General features: G+C 55.7%; 1 protein-coding gene across 3 annotated transcripts in view; it reads right to left on the bottom strand.

Moving 5' to 3' along the window:
• Positions 1 to 14399, bottom strand: part of RNF40 (ring finger protein 40) — a 38658-nt gene extending 24259 nt beyond the window's left edge. For all 3 annotated transcript variants that reach the window (XR_010725362.1, XM_066208739.1, XM_066208740.1), the window contains exons 1-8: positions 14326 to 14399; positions 11910 to 12066; positions 10011 to 10178; positions 8774 to 8918; positions 6937 to 7089; positions 4321 to 4433; positions 2954 to 3100; positions 637 to 711 (exon numbers count right to left, since the gene is read on the bottom strand). Coding sequence is in view for 2 of the 3 variants with exons in the window: in XM_066208739.1 (XP_066064836.1) it covers positions 637 to 711; positions 2954 to 3100; positions 4321 to 4433; positions 6937 to 7089; positions 8774 to 8918; positions 10011 to 10178; positions 11910 to 12041 (933 nt within the window). In the remaining variant the exon portion in view is untranslated. The remainder of the gene's footprint in view (positions 1 to 636; positions 712 to 2953; positions 3101 to 4320; positions 4434 to 6936; positions 7090 to 8773; positions 8919 to 10010; positions 10179 to 11909; positions 12067 to 14325) is intronic.
• Between the last annotated feature and the right edge of the window lie 609 nt (positions 14400 to 15008).

The following is a 15008-nucleotide window of genomic DNA, read 5'->3' as shown; positions in this document are numbered from 1 at the left end:
CCCCAAAACCCCCCAAATTTCCCCCAAATTTCCCCCAAATTCCCAAATTTCCCCAAAGCTCACCCCAAAATTCCCCAAATCCCCCAAATTTCCCCCAAAATCCCAAAATTTCCCCCAAAATTCCCCCAAATTCCCCCCAAATTTCCCCCCAAATCTCCCAAATTTCCCCCAAATTCCCAAATTTCCCCCCAAATTCTCCCAAAAATTCACCAAATTTCCCCCAAAGTCCCAAATTTCCCCCAAATCCCCCAAATTTCCCCCAAATCCCAAAATTTCCCCTCAAATTTTCCCCTAAATCACCCAAATTCCCCCCAAATTTCCCCCCAAAATTCCCCCAAATTTCCTCCAAATTTCCCCCAAAATTCCCCAAATTTCCCCCAAATTCCCAAATTTCCCCCAAAATTCCCCAAATTTCCCCCAAAATCGCCCCCAAATTCCCCAAATTTCCTCCCAAATCCCAAAATTTCCCCTCAAATTTCCCCCAAAATTCCCCAAATTTCCCCAAAATTTCCTCCAAATTCCCAAATTTCCCCCAAATTCCCAAATTTCCCCCAAATTCCCCAATTCCCCCCAAAATTCCCCAATTCCCAAGTTCCCGGCTCTCCCGCGGTGGCCGGCCGGCGGCAGCGCCGGTACCTTCTGCATGCTCAGCGTGATCTGCCCGCCCTGGAAGCCCCCGGAGCTGCCGGAGCCGTACGAGCCCGACGTCAGCTGGCACAGGTGAGACAGCGACAGGTGGGACAGGTGAGATATGGACAGGTGAGATATGGACAGGTGAGACAGCGACAGGTGAGACAGGGGAGACAAGGACAGGTGAGACAGGGACAGGTGAGACAGCGACAGGTGAGACAGGGACAGGTGAGACAGGGACAGGTGAGACAGCGACAGGTGAGACAGGTGAGACATGGACAGGTGAGACACCGACAGGTGAGACAGGGACAGGTGAGACAGCGACAGGTGAGACAGGTGAGATATGGACAGGTGAGACAGGTGAGACACCGACAGGTGAGACAAGGACAGGTGAGACAGCGACAGGTGAGACAGGTGAGATATGGACAGGTGAGACAGGTGAGACACCGACAGGTGAGATATGGACAGGTGAGACAGGTGAGACACCGACAGGTGAGACAGGGGAGACAAGGACAGGTGAGACAGGGACAGGTGAGACACCGACAGGTGAGACAGCAACAGGTGAGACAGGTGAGATATGGACAGGTGAGACAGGGACAGGTGAGACAGGGACAGGTGAGACAGCGACAGGTGAGACAGATGAGATATGGACAGGTGAGACAGGTGAGACACCAACAGGTGAGATATGGACAGGTGAGACAGCGACAGGTGAGACAGGGACAGGTGAGACAGGGACAGGGGAGACACCGACAGGTGAGACAAGGACAGGTGAGACAGGGACAGGGGAGACACCGACAGGGGAGACACCGACAGGTGAGACAGCGACAGGTGAGACAGGGACAGGTGAGACAGCGACAGGTGAGACAGGGACAGGTGAGACAGCGACAGGTGAGACACCGACAGGTGAGACATCGACAGGTGAGACAGGACAGGTGAGACAGGGACAGGTGAGACAGCGACAGGTGAGACAAGGACAGGGGAGACAGCGACAGGTGAGACAGGGACAGGTGAGACAGGGACAGGTGAGACAGGGACAGGTGAGACAGGGGAGACACCAACAGGTGAGACAGGGGAGACAGGTGAGACATCAACAGATAAGACAGGTGAGACATGGACAGGTGAGACACCGACAGGTGAGACAGGTGAGACATGGACAGGTGAGATATGGACAGGTGAGACAGGGACAGGTGAGACAGGGGAGACACCGACAGGTGAGACACAGGTGAGACATGGACAGGTGACACACAGGTGACACACAAGTAAAACAGGTGAGACACAGATAAGACGGGTGAGACACAGGTGAGACAGGTGATAGACACGAGACAGGTGAGAGGTGAGATATGGACAGTTGAGAGGCAGGTGAGACAGGTGAGAGACGCGAAACAGGTGAGACGCGGACAGGTGAGACACAGGTGAGACATTGACAGGTGAGACAGGGACAGGTGAGACACGGACAAGTGAAACACAGGTGAGACAGGGAAGACACAGGTGAGACACAAGCAAGACACAGGTGAGAGAGGTGACAGGTGAGACAAGTGAAACAGGTGAGAGACAGGTGAGAGACAGGCGAAACACGGACAGGTGAGACACAGGTGACACATGGACACGTGAGGCAGGTGAGATCCAGACAGGAGAGACACCGGTGAGACAGGTGAGACATAGACGAGACAGGGGAGACAGGTGAGATGCCAAATACAGGAGAGACAGGAGATAAGTGAGGCAGGGGAGAACAGGTGCGCCCAGGTGAGCCCCAATGAGCACAGGTACCCCCAGGTGAGCTCCAGGTGAGCCCCAGGTGTGTCCCCAGGTGTGTCCCAGTGAGCCCCAGGTAAACCCCAGGTGTGCTCAGGTGTGCTCAGGTGTGGCCAGGTGTGTCCCAGGTGTCCCCAGGTGCGTCCCAGGTGTGTCCAAGGTGTCCCCAGGTGTCCCCAGGTGCGTCCCGGGTGTCCCCAGGTGACCCCAGGTGCGTCCCAGGTGTCCCCAGGTGCGTCCCGGGTGTCCCCAGGTGTCCCCAGGTGTGTCCCAGGTGTCCCCAGGTGTGCCCAGGTGTGCCCAGGTGTCCCCAGGTGTGTCCCAGGTGTGTCCCCAGGTGTCCCCAGGTGTGTTATCTGTGCCCAGGGGTCCCCAGGTGCGTCCCAGGTGTCCCCAGGTGTCCCCAGGTGTCCCCAGGTGTGTCCCAGGTGTCCCCAGGTGTGCCCAGGTATGCCCAGGTGTACCCCAGGTGTGTTATCTGTGCCCAGGGGTCCCCAGATGTGTCCCAGCTGTCCCCAGGTGTGCCCAGGTGCGCCCCAGGTGTCCCCAGGTGCGCCCAGGTGCGCCTCACCTGCTCCAGGGCCTCGGCCAGGTGTCTGTCCAGCCGGCCCTCCCGTTTCCGGAGCTTGGCGCTGTCCCACTGCAGCCCCTCGAGCGTCGTGCCCATCTCCAGCACCTTGGTCTCGGCCGAGGTGGCCTTGTCCTGCAGCTCCGCCAGCTGCCCAGGTGAGACAGGGGAGGACAGGTGAGACACAGGTGAGACAGGTGAGACAGGTGGGGACAGGTGAGGACAGGGGAGACAGGTGAGACAGGTGAGACAGGTGAGATAAGGACAGGTGGGACAGGTGAGATGAGGACAGGTGGGACAGGTGAGATGAGGACAGGTGGGACAGGTGAGATAAGGACAGGTGGGACAGGTGAGATAAGGACAGGTGGGACAGGTGAGATGAGGACAGGTGGGACAGGTGAGATGAGGACAGGTGGGACAGGTGAGATAAGGACAGGTGGGACAGGTGAGATAAGGACAGGCGGGACAGGTGAGATGAGGACACGTGGGACAGGTGAGATGAGGACAGGTGGGACAATGGGAAGAGCTGGGAGAGGCCGGACAGGTAAGTGACAGGTGACACGGGTGGAACAGGCCACAGGTGACGCACAACTGACACAGGTACGGAATGAATGACACAAAGGTGTGTCCCAGGTGTCCCCAGGTGTCCCCAGGTGTCCCCAGGTGCCCCCAGGTGTGCCCAGGTGCCCCCAGCTGTCCCCAGGTGTGTCCCAGGTGTGTCCCAGGTGTCCCCACGTGTGCCCCAGGTGCCCCCAGGTGTGTCCCCAGGTGTGCCCAGGTGTGTCCCAGCTGTCCCCAGGTATCCCCAGCTGTCCCCAGGTGTGCCCAGGTGTGTCCCCAGGTGTCCCCAGGTGTCCCCACGTGTGTCCCAGGTGTCTCCAAGTGTGTCCCAGGTGTCCCCAGGTGTGTCCCAGGTGCCCCCAGGTGTGTCCAGGTGTGTCCAGGTGTGTCCCAGGTGTGTCCCAGGTGTCCCCAGGTGTGTCCCAGGTGTCCCAGCTGTACCCAGGTGTCCCCAAGTGTCCCCAGGTGTGTCCCAGGTATCCCCAGGTGTCCCCAGGTGTGTCCCAGGTATCCCCAGGTGTCCCCAGGTGTGTCCCAGGTGTCCCCAGGTGTGTCCCAGGTGTCCCCAGGTGTGTCCCAGCTGCCCCCAGGTGTGTCCCAGGTCTCCCCAGGTGTCCCCAGGTGTGTCCCAGGTGTCCCAGGTGTCCCCAGGTGTGTCCCAGGTCTCCCCAGGTGTCCCCAGGTGTGTCCCAGCTGTCCCCAGGTGTGTCCCAGCTGTCCCCAGGTGTCCCCAGGTGTCCCCAGGTGTCCCCAGGTGTGCCCAGGTGTCCCCAGGTGCCCCCAGGTGTGTCCCAGGTGCGCCCAGGTACCTCCAGCGCCTCCCTCTGGTGTTTCTCGTGCAGGTGCTGCGTCAGCTCCTGCAGCCGCCGATGTTCCCGCAGCAGCTCCCGCAGCAGCTCCCGCCCGGCCTCCGACAGCTCCGCTGCCAAAAACACCCGGAACCGCCCCAGGTCGACCCACAATTCCCGAATTCCCCAAGTCCCGGAATTCCCAGAAAATTCCCACGGAGAACGCCCCAAATCCCCCAAAAATCCCAGAAAAAATCGCCCAAAAACTCTGAAAATATCCCCCAAAAAATCAAAAGTTTCCCCAAAATTCCACCCAAAAAAATAAATTATCAAAATCCTGAAATTCCCAGAAAAATCCCACAAAAGTTCCACAAAAAACGCCCCAAAATTCCCAGAAAAAATCACCTAAAATCACTGGAAAACTCGCAGAAAAATCAAGTTTCCCCAAAATCCCGAAAATTCCACCCGAATTCAACCCAAAAATTCCCCGATTCCCAAATTCCCGAAATACCCCAAAAAATTCCCACAAAAAATTCCCACAAAAAACGCCCCAAAATCCCCCAAAAATCCCAGAAAAAATCATCCAAAGTCTCTGAAAAATTCCCAGAAAAATCAAAAGTTTCCCTTAAATTCCACCCAAAAAGACAAAATTATCAAAATCCCGAAATTCCCAGAAAAATCTCCCAAAAATTCCACAAAAAACGCCCCAAAAATTCCCAGGAAAAAAAAGCCCAAAATCCCCCAAAAATTCCAGAAAAAATCGCCCAAAATCTCTGAAAAATTCCCAGAAAAACCAAAAGTTTCCCCAAAATCCCGAAAATTCCACCCGAATTCAACCTAAAAATAGAAAATTGTCAAAATCCCAAAAAAATCCCGCAAAAAGTCACCTGGAATTTCTCAGAATTCCAAGAAAAATCAAAAACTTTCTGAAAAAGCCCCAAAATTCCACCCAAATTCGAGCCAAAAATTCCCGAATTCCCAAATTCCCGAAATTCCCAGAAAAATCTCCCAAAAAAAATCCACAAAAAACGCTCCAAAAACCGTCCCAAAATTCCCGAAAAATCCCCCGAAAAATCACCCAAAAACTCCAAGAAAAAATCCAAAACTTTTCCCAAAAATCCCAAAAAAAATCCTAAAAAAAAACCCCCCAAAAAACCACTCGGAATCCTCCGGAAATTCCACCCACAAATTCCCCGGAAATCCAAATCCCAAAATCCCCGAAAATCCCGGGAAAATTCCAGAAACATCCAAGAAACAAAAAAATTCCCAAAATCCCACAAAATTCGGGCAAAAAAAAAAAAAAAAAAAATTTCCCCAAATTCCTCCAAATCCACCCGAAATTCCATCGGAATTCCGCCCGAAAATTCCCGAAATTCCCGGAAAATCCCCCCCCAAGGAATCCCCAGAGAAACGCCCACCTGCGGCCCCAGGTGTGGCCCAGGTGAGTCTCAGGCAGCCCCGGGTGGGGCCCAAACCCTCCCAGGTGCGCCCAGGTGAGCCCAAAGTCCCCCCAGGTGTGTCCAGGTGTGTCCAGGTGTGCCCAGGTGTATTTTATCCCTTCCCAGGTGTGTCCCAGATGTGCCCAGATGTGCCCAGGTACGCCCAGGTGTATCCCAGGTGTGTCCCAGGTGTGTTTTATCCCCGCCCAGGTGTGCCCAGGTGTGTCCCAGCTGTCCCCAGGTGTGTCCCAGGTGTCCCCAGCTGTGCCCAGGTGTGTCCCAGGTGTGCCCAGGTGTGTCCCAGGTGTGCTCCATCCCCACCCAGGTGTGCCCAGGTGTGTTCTATCCCTGCCCAGGTGTGTCCCAGGTGTGCCCAGGTGTGCCCAGGTGTGCCCAGGTGTGTTCTATCCCTGCCCAGGTGTATCCCAGGTGTGTCCCAGGTGTGCTCCATCCCCACCCAGGTGTGCCCAGGTACATTCTATCCCTGCCCAGGTGTGTCCCAGATGTGCCCAGGTGTATCCCAGGTGTGTCCCAGGTGTGCTCCAACCCCGCCCAGGTGTGTTTTATCCCCACCCAGGTGTGTCCCAGATGTGTTCTATCCCTACCCAGGTGTGCTCCAACCCCGGCCAGGTGTCCCCAGGTGTGTTCTACCCCTGCCCAGGTGTGTCCCAGGTGTTTCCCAGGTGTGTTCTATCCCCACCCAGGTGTGCCCAGGTGTATCCCAGGTGTGCCCAGGTGTATTTTATCCCTTCCCAGGTGTGTCCCAGGTGTGTCCCAGGTGTGCCCAGGTGTCCCCAGGTGTGTCCCAGCTGTGCCCAGGTGTGTCCCAGGTGTCCCCAGCTGTGCCCAGGTGTGCCCAGGTGTCCCCAGGTGTGCCCAGGTGTGTCCCAGGTGTGTCCCAGGTGTCCCCAGGTGTGTTCTACCCCTGCCCAGGTGTGTCCCAGGTGTTTCCCAGGTGTGTTCTATCCCCACCCAGGTGTGCCCAGGTGTATTTTATCCCTTCCCAGGTGTGTCCCAGGTGTGCCCAGGTGTCCCCAGCTGTGCCCAGGTGTCCCCAGGTGTGTCCCAGCTGTGCCCAGGTGTGTCCCAGGTGTCCCCAGCTGTGCCCAGGTGTGTCCCAGGTGTCCCCAGGTGTGTCCCAGGTGTGTCCCAGGTGTGTCCCAGGTGCGCTCCCCCCCCGCCCAGGTGCGGGACTCACCCCTGGCGCTCAGGTGTCCGCCCAGGTGGTGCAGCCCCCTCTGGACCCGCCCCAGGGCCCCGCCCAGCCTGGCCACGGCCTCGGGGGCAAAGGTCAACCGGGGTGGGGGCGGGGCCGAGGCCACGCCCTCCTCGGCAGGCCCCGCCCACGGCTCTGCAAGTCGTGAATATTCATCAGCGCCGCCCCCCCCCACGCAAATGAGGCGAAATTCCCCGGAAAAAAACAATCCCAAAATTCCAGGATTTTTCCCCAAAATTCCTGAATTTTTCTGCCCAAAATTCCCAAGTTTTCCCCCCAGAATTCCCAAATTTCCACCAAAACTCTCCCAAAATTCCCAAATTTTCTCCCCAAAATTCCCGGACTTCCCCCTAAAATTCTCCCAAAATTCCCAAGTTTCTCCCTAAAACTTCCCCCCAAAATTCCCAAATTTCTGCCGAATTTCCCACCCCCAATTCCTCCCAAATTCATCCCAAATTTCCCAAAGTTTCTCCCCAAAATTCCCAAGTTTTCCCACTAAAATTCCCAAAGTTTCTCCCCAAAATTTCTTCCGAAATTCCTCCTAAAATTCCCCCCAAAATTCCCAAACTTTTTCCCCAAAATTCCCGAATTTCCCCCAAAATTCTCCCAAAATTCCACCCAGAATTCCCAAATTTTCTCCCGAAATCCCAAATTTCCTCCCCCAAGCGCCCCTAAAACCCCCAAAATTCCCCTAAAATTCCCCAAATCCCTCAAAGAATTCCCGGATTTCCTCCCCCAATCCCAAATCTTCCCCCCAAATCCCAGATTTCCCACTCCACCTCCCCCCAAAATCCACAAAATTTCCCAAAATTTCCAAAAATTTCCCCCAAAATTCCTCTAAAACCCCCCAAATTCCCACCAAAATCCCAAAAACATTCCCCAGATTTCCCAAAAATCCCCCAAATGCCCCAAATTTCCCCAAATTTTCCCCCAAAACTTCCCCAAAATCCCCAAAATTCCCCCCAAACCCCAAATGTCCCAAAAATCCCCAAAATTCCCCAAAATTCCCCCAAAATGCCCCAAATTTACCCCAAAACCCCTAAAATTGCCCCAAATTCCCCCAAATTTCCCCCAAAATTCCATGAAGTTCCTTTAAAACTCCCCAAATTTCCCAAAATTCTCCAAAAATCCCCCAAATTTCCTGAAGTTCCCCCCAAAATCCCCCAAATTTCACCCAAAATTCCTCTAAAACCCCCCAAATTCCCCCAAATCTCCCAAAAATCCCCCAAAATCCCCCAAATTTTTCCTAAAATTCCCCAAAATTCCTCTAAAATCCCCCAAATTTCCCAAAATCCCCCAAAGTTTCCCCCAAAATCCCAAAACTTCCCCAAAACCCCCCAAATTTTCCAAAAATCCCAAATCCCCCAAATTTCCCCCAAAATTCCCCAAAATTCCTCTAAAATCCCCCAAAATCCCCAAAAATTCCCCAAAGTTCCCCCCAAAATCCCAAAAATTTCCCCAAAATCCCCAAAACTCCCTCCCAAAAACACGCTGAATCTCCCAAAAATCCCCCAAAACCCCCCAAATTCCCCAAAAATCCCAAAAATTGCCCCCAAATCCCCCTAATTTCCCCCAAAATTCCTCTAAAAACCACCAAATTTACCCCAAAATCTGCAAATTTTCCCAAAAATCCCCAAAAATTCCTCTAAAACCCCCAAATTTTCCAAAAATCCCAAATCTCCCAAATTTCCCCCAAAATTCCCCAAAATTCCTCTAAAATCCCCCAAAATCCCCAAATTTCCTTCAAAATCCCCCAAAATCCCCCGAATTTCTCCCAAAATTCCCCCAAATCCCCCCCCCAGCCCCTCCCCCCGCTCACCTGTCCTCTCGGGCTCCCCAGGTGGGTTGGGGGGCGGCTCGGGCGGCTCCCCGGGCGGCTCCCCGGGGGGCGGGGCCGCCCCTCCCCCGGCCCCGCCCCCGTCGCCGTCGCAGCGTCGGAGCAGGGCCTGCACCTCCGAGTCCAGCTGGGGCGGGAAAGGGTTAAAGGCGGGCCCGGGGCGGCCCAGCCCGGCCCCAACAGGTGAGGTGTGCTCACCTGTGCCCAGGTGTGCCCAGGTGTGTTCCCTGTGCCCAGGTGTGCCCAGGTGTGTTCCCTGTGCCCAGGTGTGTTATCTGTGCCCAGGTGTGTTCCCTGTCCCCAGGTGTGTTATCTGTCCCCAGGTGTGTTATCTGTCCCCAGGTGTGTTATCTGTACCCAGGTGTGTTATCTGTGCCCAGGTGTGTTATCTGTGCCCAGGTGTGTTATCTGTGCCCAGGTGTGTTCCCTGTGCCCAGGTGTGTTATCTGTGCCCAGGTGTGTTATCTGTGCCCAGGTGTGTTATCTGTGCCCAGGTGTGTTATCTGTGCCCAGGTGTGTTCCCTGTGCCCAGGTGTGTTCCCTGTGCCCAGGTGTGTTATCTGTGCCCAGGTGTCCCCAGGTGCGTTACCTGTCCCCCAGGTGTGCCCAGGTGTGCCCAGGCGTCCCCAGGTGCGTTACCTGTCCCCCAGGTGTGCCCAGGTGTCCCCAGGTGCGTTACCTGTCCCCCAGGTGTGCCCAGGTGTGCCCAGGTGCGTTACCTGTCCCCCAGGTGTGCCCAGGTGTCCCCAGGCGCGTTACCTGTTCCCCAGGTGTCCCCAGGTGTCCCCAGGTGTCCCCAGGTGCGTTACCTGTCCCCCAGGTGTCCCCAGGTGTCCCCAGGTGTCCCCAGGTGTCCCCAGGTGCGTTACCTGTCCCCCAGGTGTCCCCAGGTGTGCCCAGGTGTCCCCAGGTGTCCCCAGGTGCGTTACCTGTCCCCCAGGTGTCCCCAGGTGTCCCCAGGTGTCCCCAGGTGTGCCCAGGTGCGTTACCTGTCCCCCAGGTGTGCCCAGGTGTGCCCAGGTGCGTTACCTGTCCCCCAGGTGTGCCCAGGTGTGCCCAGGTGTGCCCAGGTGTCCCCAGGTGTGCCCAGGTGCGTTACCTGTCCCCCAGGTGTGCCCAGGTGTGCCCAGGTGTGCCCAGGTGTGCCCAGGTGTCCCCAGGTGTGCCCAGGTGCGTTACCTGTCCCCCAGGTGTGCCCAGGTGTGCCCAGGTGCGTTACCTGCGCCCAGAAGCGGTTCACCAGGTGCAGCGTGGCGTCGTCGGTGGCCTGGCGCTTCTCGAGCTTCTCGATGCGCTCGCGGAGCTCGTCCTCGCACACCTGCCGCTGCTCCAGCCGCTCGGCCAGCTTCTTGTTCCGGAACTGCAGCACCTTGACGTCCATCTCCTCCTGACCAGGTGAGACAGGTGAGACACGGACAGGTGAGGACAGGTGGGACGCACACAGGTGAGACACAGGTGAGGCGGGTCCTCGGCCCGGCCCTGCGGCCCGTCGACGTCCATCTCCTCTCCAAGGCCACCTGGCCGGGTCACTCGTGGACTCCAGGTGTGGTTTATCCCCGCCCAGGTGTGCCCAGGTGCGCCCAGGTGCGTTTTATCCCTCCCCAGGTGTGCCCAGGTGTATCCCAGGAGTATCCCAGGTGTGCCCAGGTGTATCCCAGGTGTATCCTAGGTGTGCCCAGGTGCGCCCAGGTGTGTTTTATCCCTCCCCTGGTGCGCCCAGGTGTGTCCCAGGTGTGTTTTATCCCTCCCCAGGTGTGTCCCAGGTGTGTTTTTACCCCCCCAGGTGCGCCCAGGTGTGGTTTTAACCCCCCAGGTGTGTCCCAGGTGTGTTTTATCCCCCCCCAGGTGTGCCCAGGTGTGCCCAGGTGTGGTTTTACCCCCCCAGGTGTGCCCAGGTGTGTTTTTACCCCCCCCAGGTGTGCCCAAGTGTGTCCCAGGTGTGTTTTTACCCCCCCAGGTGCGCCCAGGTGTGTTTTATCCCCCCCCAGGTGTGCCCAGGTGTGTTTTATCCCTCCCCAGGTGTATCCCAGGTGTGCCCAGGTGCGCCCAGGTGTGTCCCAGGTGTGTTTTTACCCCCCCAGGTGCGCCCAGGTGCGCGCCCTCTCACCGTGGAGGAGATGCCGCCCAGGTGCAGGGGCTCGATCAGGGCGGGGGTTTTCCCCTCCCAGGTGTGTCCCAGGTGTGTTTTATCCCCCCCCAGGTGTGCCCAGGTGTGTTTTTACCCCCCCAGGTGCGCCCAGGTGTGTTCTATCCCTCCCCAGGTGCGCCCAGGTGTGTTCTATCCCTCCCCAGGTGTGCCCAGGTGTGTTTTATCCCTCCCCAGGTGTATCCCAGGTGTGCCCAGGTGTGCCCAGGTGTGTTTTTACCCCCCCAGGTGTATCCCAGGTGTGTTTTATCCCTCCCCAGGTGCGCCCAGGTGTGTTTTTACCCCCCCAGGTGTATCCCAGGTGTGCCCAGGTGTGTTTTATCCCTCCCCAGGTGTGCCCAGGTGTGCCCAGGTGTATCCCAGGTGTGCCCAGGTGTGTTTTTACCCCCCCAGGTGTGCCCAGGTGCGCCCAGGTGCGCGCCCTCTCACCGTGGAGGAGATGCCGCCCAGGCGCAGGGGCTCGATCAGGGCGGGGGTTTTACCCCCCCAGGTGTGTCCCAGGTGTGTTTTTACCCCTCTAGGTGTGTCCAGGTGTGTTTTTACCCCCCCAGGTGCGCCCAGGTGTGGTTTATCCCTCCCCAGGTGTGTCCCAGGTGTGTTTTTACCCCCCCCAGGTGTGCCCAGGTGCGCCCAGGTCTGTTTTATCCCTCCCCAGGTGTGCCCAGGTGCGCCCAGGTGCGCCCAGGTGCGCGCCCTCTCACCGTGGAGGAGATGCCGCCCAGGCGCAGGGGCTCGATCAGGGCGGGGGTTTTACCCCCCCAGGTGTGCCCAGGTGTGTTTTATCCCTCCCCAGGTGCGCCCAGGTGCGCCCAGGTGTGTCCCAGGTGTGTTTTTACCCCCCCAGGTGCGCCCAGGTGTGTTTTATCCCTCCCCAGGTGCGCCCAGGTGTGCCCAGGTGCGCCCAGGTGTGTTTTATCCCTCCCCAGGTGCGCCCAGGTGCGCCCAGGTGCGCCCAGGTGCGCGCCCTCTCACCGTGGAGGAGATGCCGCCCAGGCGCAGGGGCTCGATCAGCGTGGTCGGCGGCTGCTCCTCGCGGGGCGGCCTCTTCTCGGGGGGGCCCCCCCCGGCCTCGGGGGCTCCGCGCTTGGCCCCCAGCCCCGCCATGCTCACCTGGCGGCAGGTGACACACCTGAGGCACGCAGGGAGACACGGGAGGCACGGGTGAGAGACGGCCGGGTGAGGACGGGGGAGAGACAGACGGGTGAGGACAGGTGAGAGACAGACGGGTGAGGACAGGTGCAATATGGACAGGTGAGGACAGGTGAGGACAGGTGAGGACAGGTGAGAGACGGCCGGGTGAGGATGGGTGAGAGACAGACGGGTGAGGACAGGTGAGGACAGGTGAGGACAGGTGAGACAGGTGACACAGGTGAGGACAGGTGAGGACAGGTGAGGACAGGTGACACAGGTGAGGACAGGTGAGGACAGGTGAGACAGGTGAGGACAGGTGAGACAGGTGAGATACGGCCGGGTGAGGATGGGTGAGACAGAAACGGGTGAGGACAGGTGAGATAGAGACGGGTGAGGACAGGTGAGACAGGTGAGGATAGGTGAGATATGGACAGGTGAGGACAGGTGAGATAAGGACGGGTGAGGACAGGTGAGGACAAGTGAGAACAGGTGAGGACAGGTGAGAACAGGTGAGACAGGTGAGGACAGGTGAGAACAGGTGAGACAGGTGAGAACAGGTGAAATACAGACAGGTGAGATACAGACAGGTGAAAACACGTGAGGACAGGTGAGACAGGTGAGGACAGGTGAGGTACAGACAAGTGAGGACGAGTGAGACAGGTGAGATACAGACAGGTGAGGACAGGTGACACAGGTGAGGACAGGTGAGAACAGGTGAGGACAGGTGAGATACAGACAGGTGATACAGGTGAAGACAGGTGAAAACAGGTGAGGACAGGTGAGATACAGACAGGTGAGAACAGGTGAGATACAGACAGGTGAGGCAGGTGAGGCCAGGGGGAGATTCGAGGGGATTTTGGGAATTTTTTGGGTGTTTCCAGATATTTTTGGGGCGGGGGGGGGCGATTTTTGAGGATTTCAGGGAATTTCTGGAAATCTGAAAAAACTTGGGGGGATTTGAGGGAATTTTGAGGACATTTCTGGGAATTAGAATTTGGGGAATTTGGGGGGATTTTGGGAGATTTTGGGCGGATTTTAAAGGAACTTTGGGGAGTTTTGGGGGATTTGGGGGGATTTGAGGGAATTTTGAGGACATTTTTGGGAATTAGAGAATTTCGGGAAAATTTGGGGGAAATTTGAGGGGATTTGGGGGGGATTTTGGGGGATTTGGGGGGGATTCAAGGGAATTTTGGGGGATTTGGGGATATTTTAGAGGATTTTGGGGATATTTTACAGGATTTGGGGGATATTTTAGAGGATTTTGGGATATTTTACAGGATTTTAAGAATATTTTACAGGATTTTGAAAATATTTTAAATGACTTTGGGATATTTTAGAGGATTTTGAAGATATTTTAAAGGATTTTGGAATATTTTAGCGGATTTTGGGATATTTTAGAGGATTTTGGGATATTTTAGCGGATTTTGAAAATGTTTTAGATGATTTTGGGATATTTTAGAGGATTTGGGGATATTTCAGAGGATTTTGAGAATATTTTAAAGGATTTTGGAATATTTTAGAGGAATTAAGAATATTTTAGAGAATTTTGGGATATTTTAGAGGATTTTGAGGACATTTTAGAAGATTTTCAGGCTATTTTGGAGGATTTTGGGATATTTTTGAGGATTTTGGGATATTTTAAAGGATTTTGGCATATTTTAGATGATTTTGGGATATTTTAGAGAATTTTGGGATATTTTAGAAGATTTTGAAAATGTTTTAGAGGATTTTGGGATATTTTAGCGGATTTGGGGATATTTTAAATAATTTGGGGATATTTTACAGGATTTTAACAATATTTTAAATGACTTTGGGATATTTTAGAGGATTTTGAGGAGATTTTAGCGGATTTGGGGGTATTTTAGACGATTTTGGGATATTTCAGGATTTTAAGAATACTTTAATTGACTTCGGGATATTTTAGAGGATTTTGAGGATATTTTAAAGGACTCGGGGATATTTTAGAGGATTTTGTGGATATTTTAGAGGATTTTGAGGAGATTTTAGCGGATTTTGGGATATTTCGACGCATTTTTAGGAGGCCGGGCGCCAAAATGGCGGCCTGAGGGAACCGTGAGGGGCGAGGGGGGGGAAAAACGCCTCGAAACCACCCGGGAAAACTCCGTGGAGGGTTCGGCGTTGGTTCCGAAGGGATTTTGGGTCATTTCGGGGGAAATTCCAGCGGTTTTGGGGCTTTTTTTGGGGGTTTTTGGATGGTTCCGGGGCCTTCCCGCGCTCCCCCTCCCTCAGAACTCACCGGAGCCGCCGTCGGCGCAGCCGGGCGGGGAGGACACAGAGCGCCTGCGCGGGACACGCCCACCGCCGGCTCTGATTGGCCGAGCGCCGCCGGTCACGCCCCCTCTGCCCGTTGTGATGGTAACGGCGGGAATGGGCGGGGCGGGCGGCTCTTAAAGGGGCAAAGGGCGGCTCTTAAAGCGGCGATGGCGGCGGTGGGGCCCCTAAAGGGTTTTTTTGGGGTTTTTTGGGGATTTTTGGGGATCCCTTCCCCCCCCCCCAAAAAAATCCTCCAGCTCGCCCAAGAAATCCTCACAAGCCCAAGGCCCCAACCCCCCAAAAAATCACTGGGATCACCCCAAAAAAAATTAAAAACCCGACCGCAAGAGGGACGCAAAAAATCCCCTCCCACCCCCAGACACCCCAAAAAAAGACCCCAAAAAAATCCTCCTGGAGACCCCAAAAATCCCACCCAGACACCCCAAAAAAGACCCAAAAAATCCCCCTGGAGACCCCAAAAATCCTGCCCAGACACCCCAAAAAAGACCCAAAAATCCCGCCCAGACACCCCAAAAAAGACCGAAAAATTCACCTGGAGACCCCAAAATCCCACCTGACACCCCCAAAAAAGACCCAAAAATTCACCTGGAGACCCCAAAAATCCCGCCCAGACACCCCAAAAAAGACCCAAAAAATCCCTCTGGG

This window comes from Chamaea fasciata, unplaced genomic scaffold, assembly GCF_029207755.1.
Source record: "Chamaea fasciata isolate MVZ Bird 193981 ecotype frontalis unplaced genomic scaffold, bChaFas1.0.hap1 SCAF_440, whole genome shotgun sequence".
NCBI lineage: Eukaryota > Metazoa > Chordata > Aves > Passeriformes > Sylviidae > Chamaea > Chamaea fasciata.
This window is presented reverse-complemented; position numbering and strand designations above follow the sequence as displayed.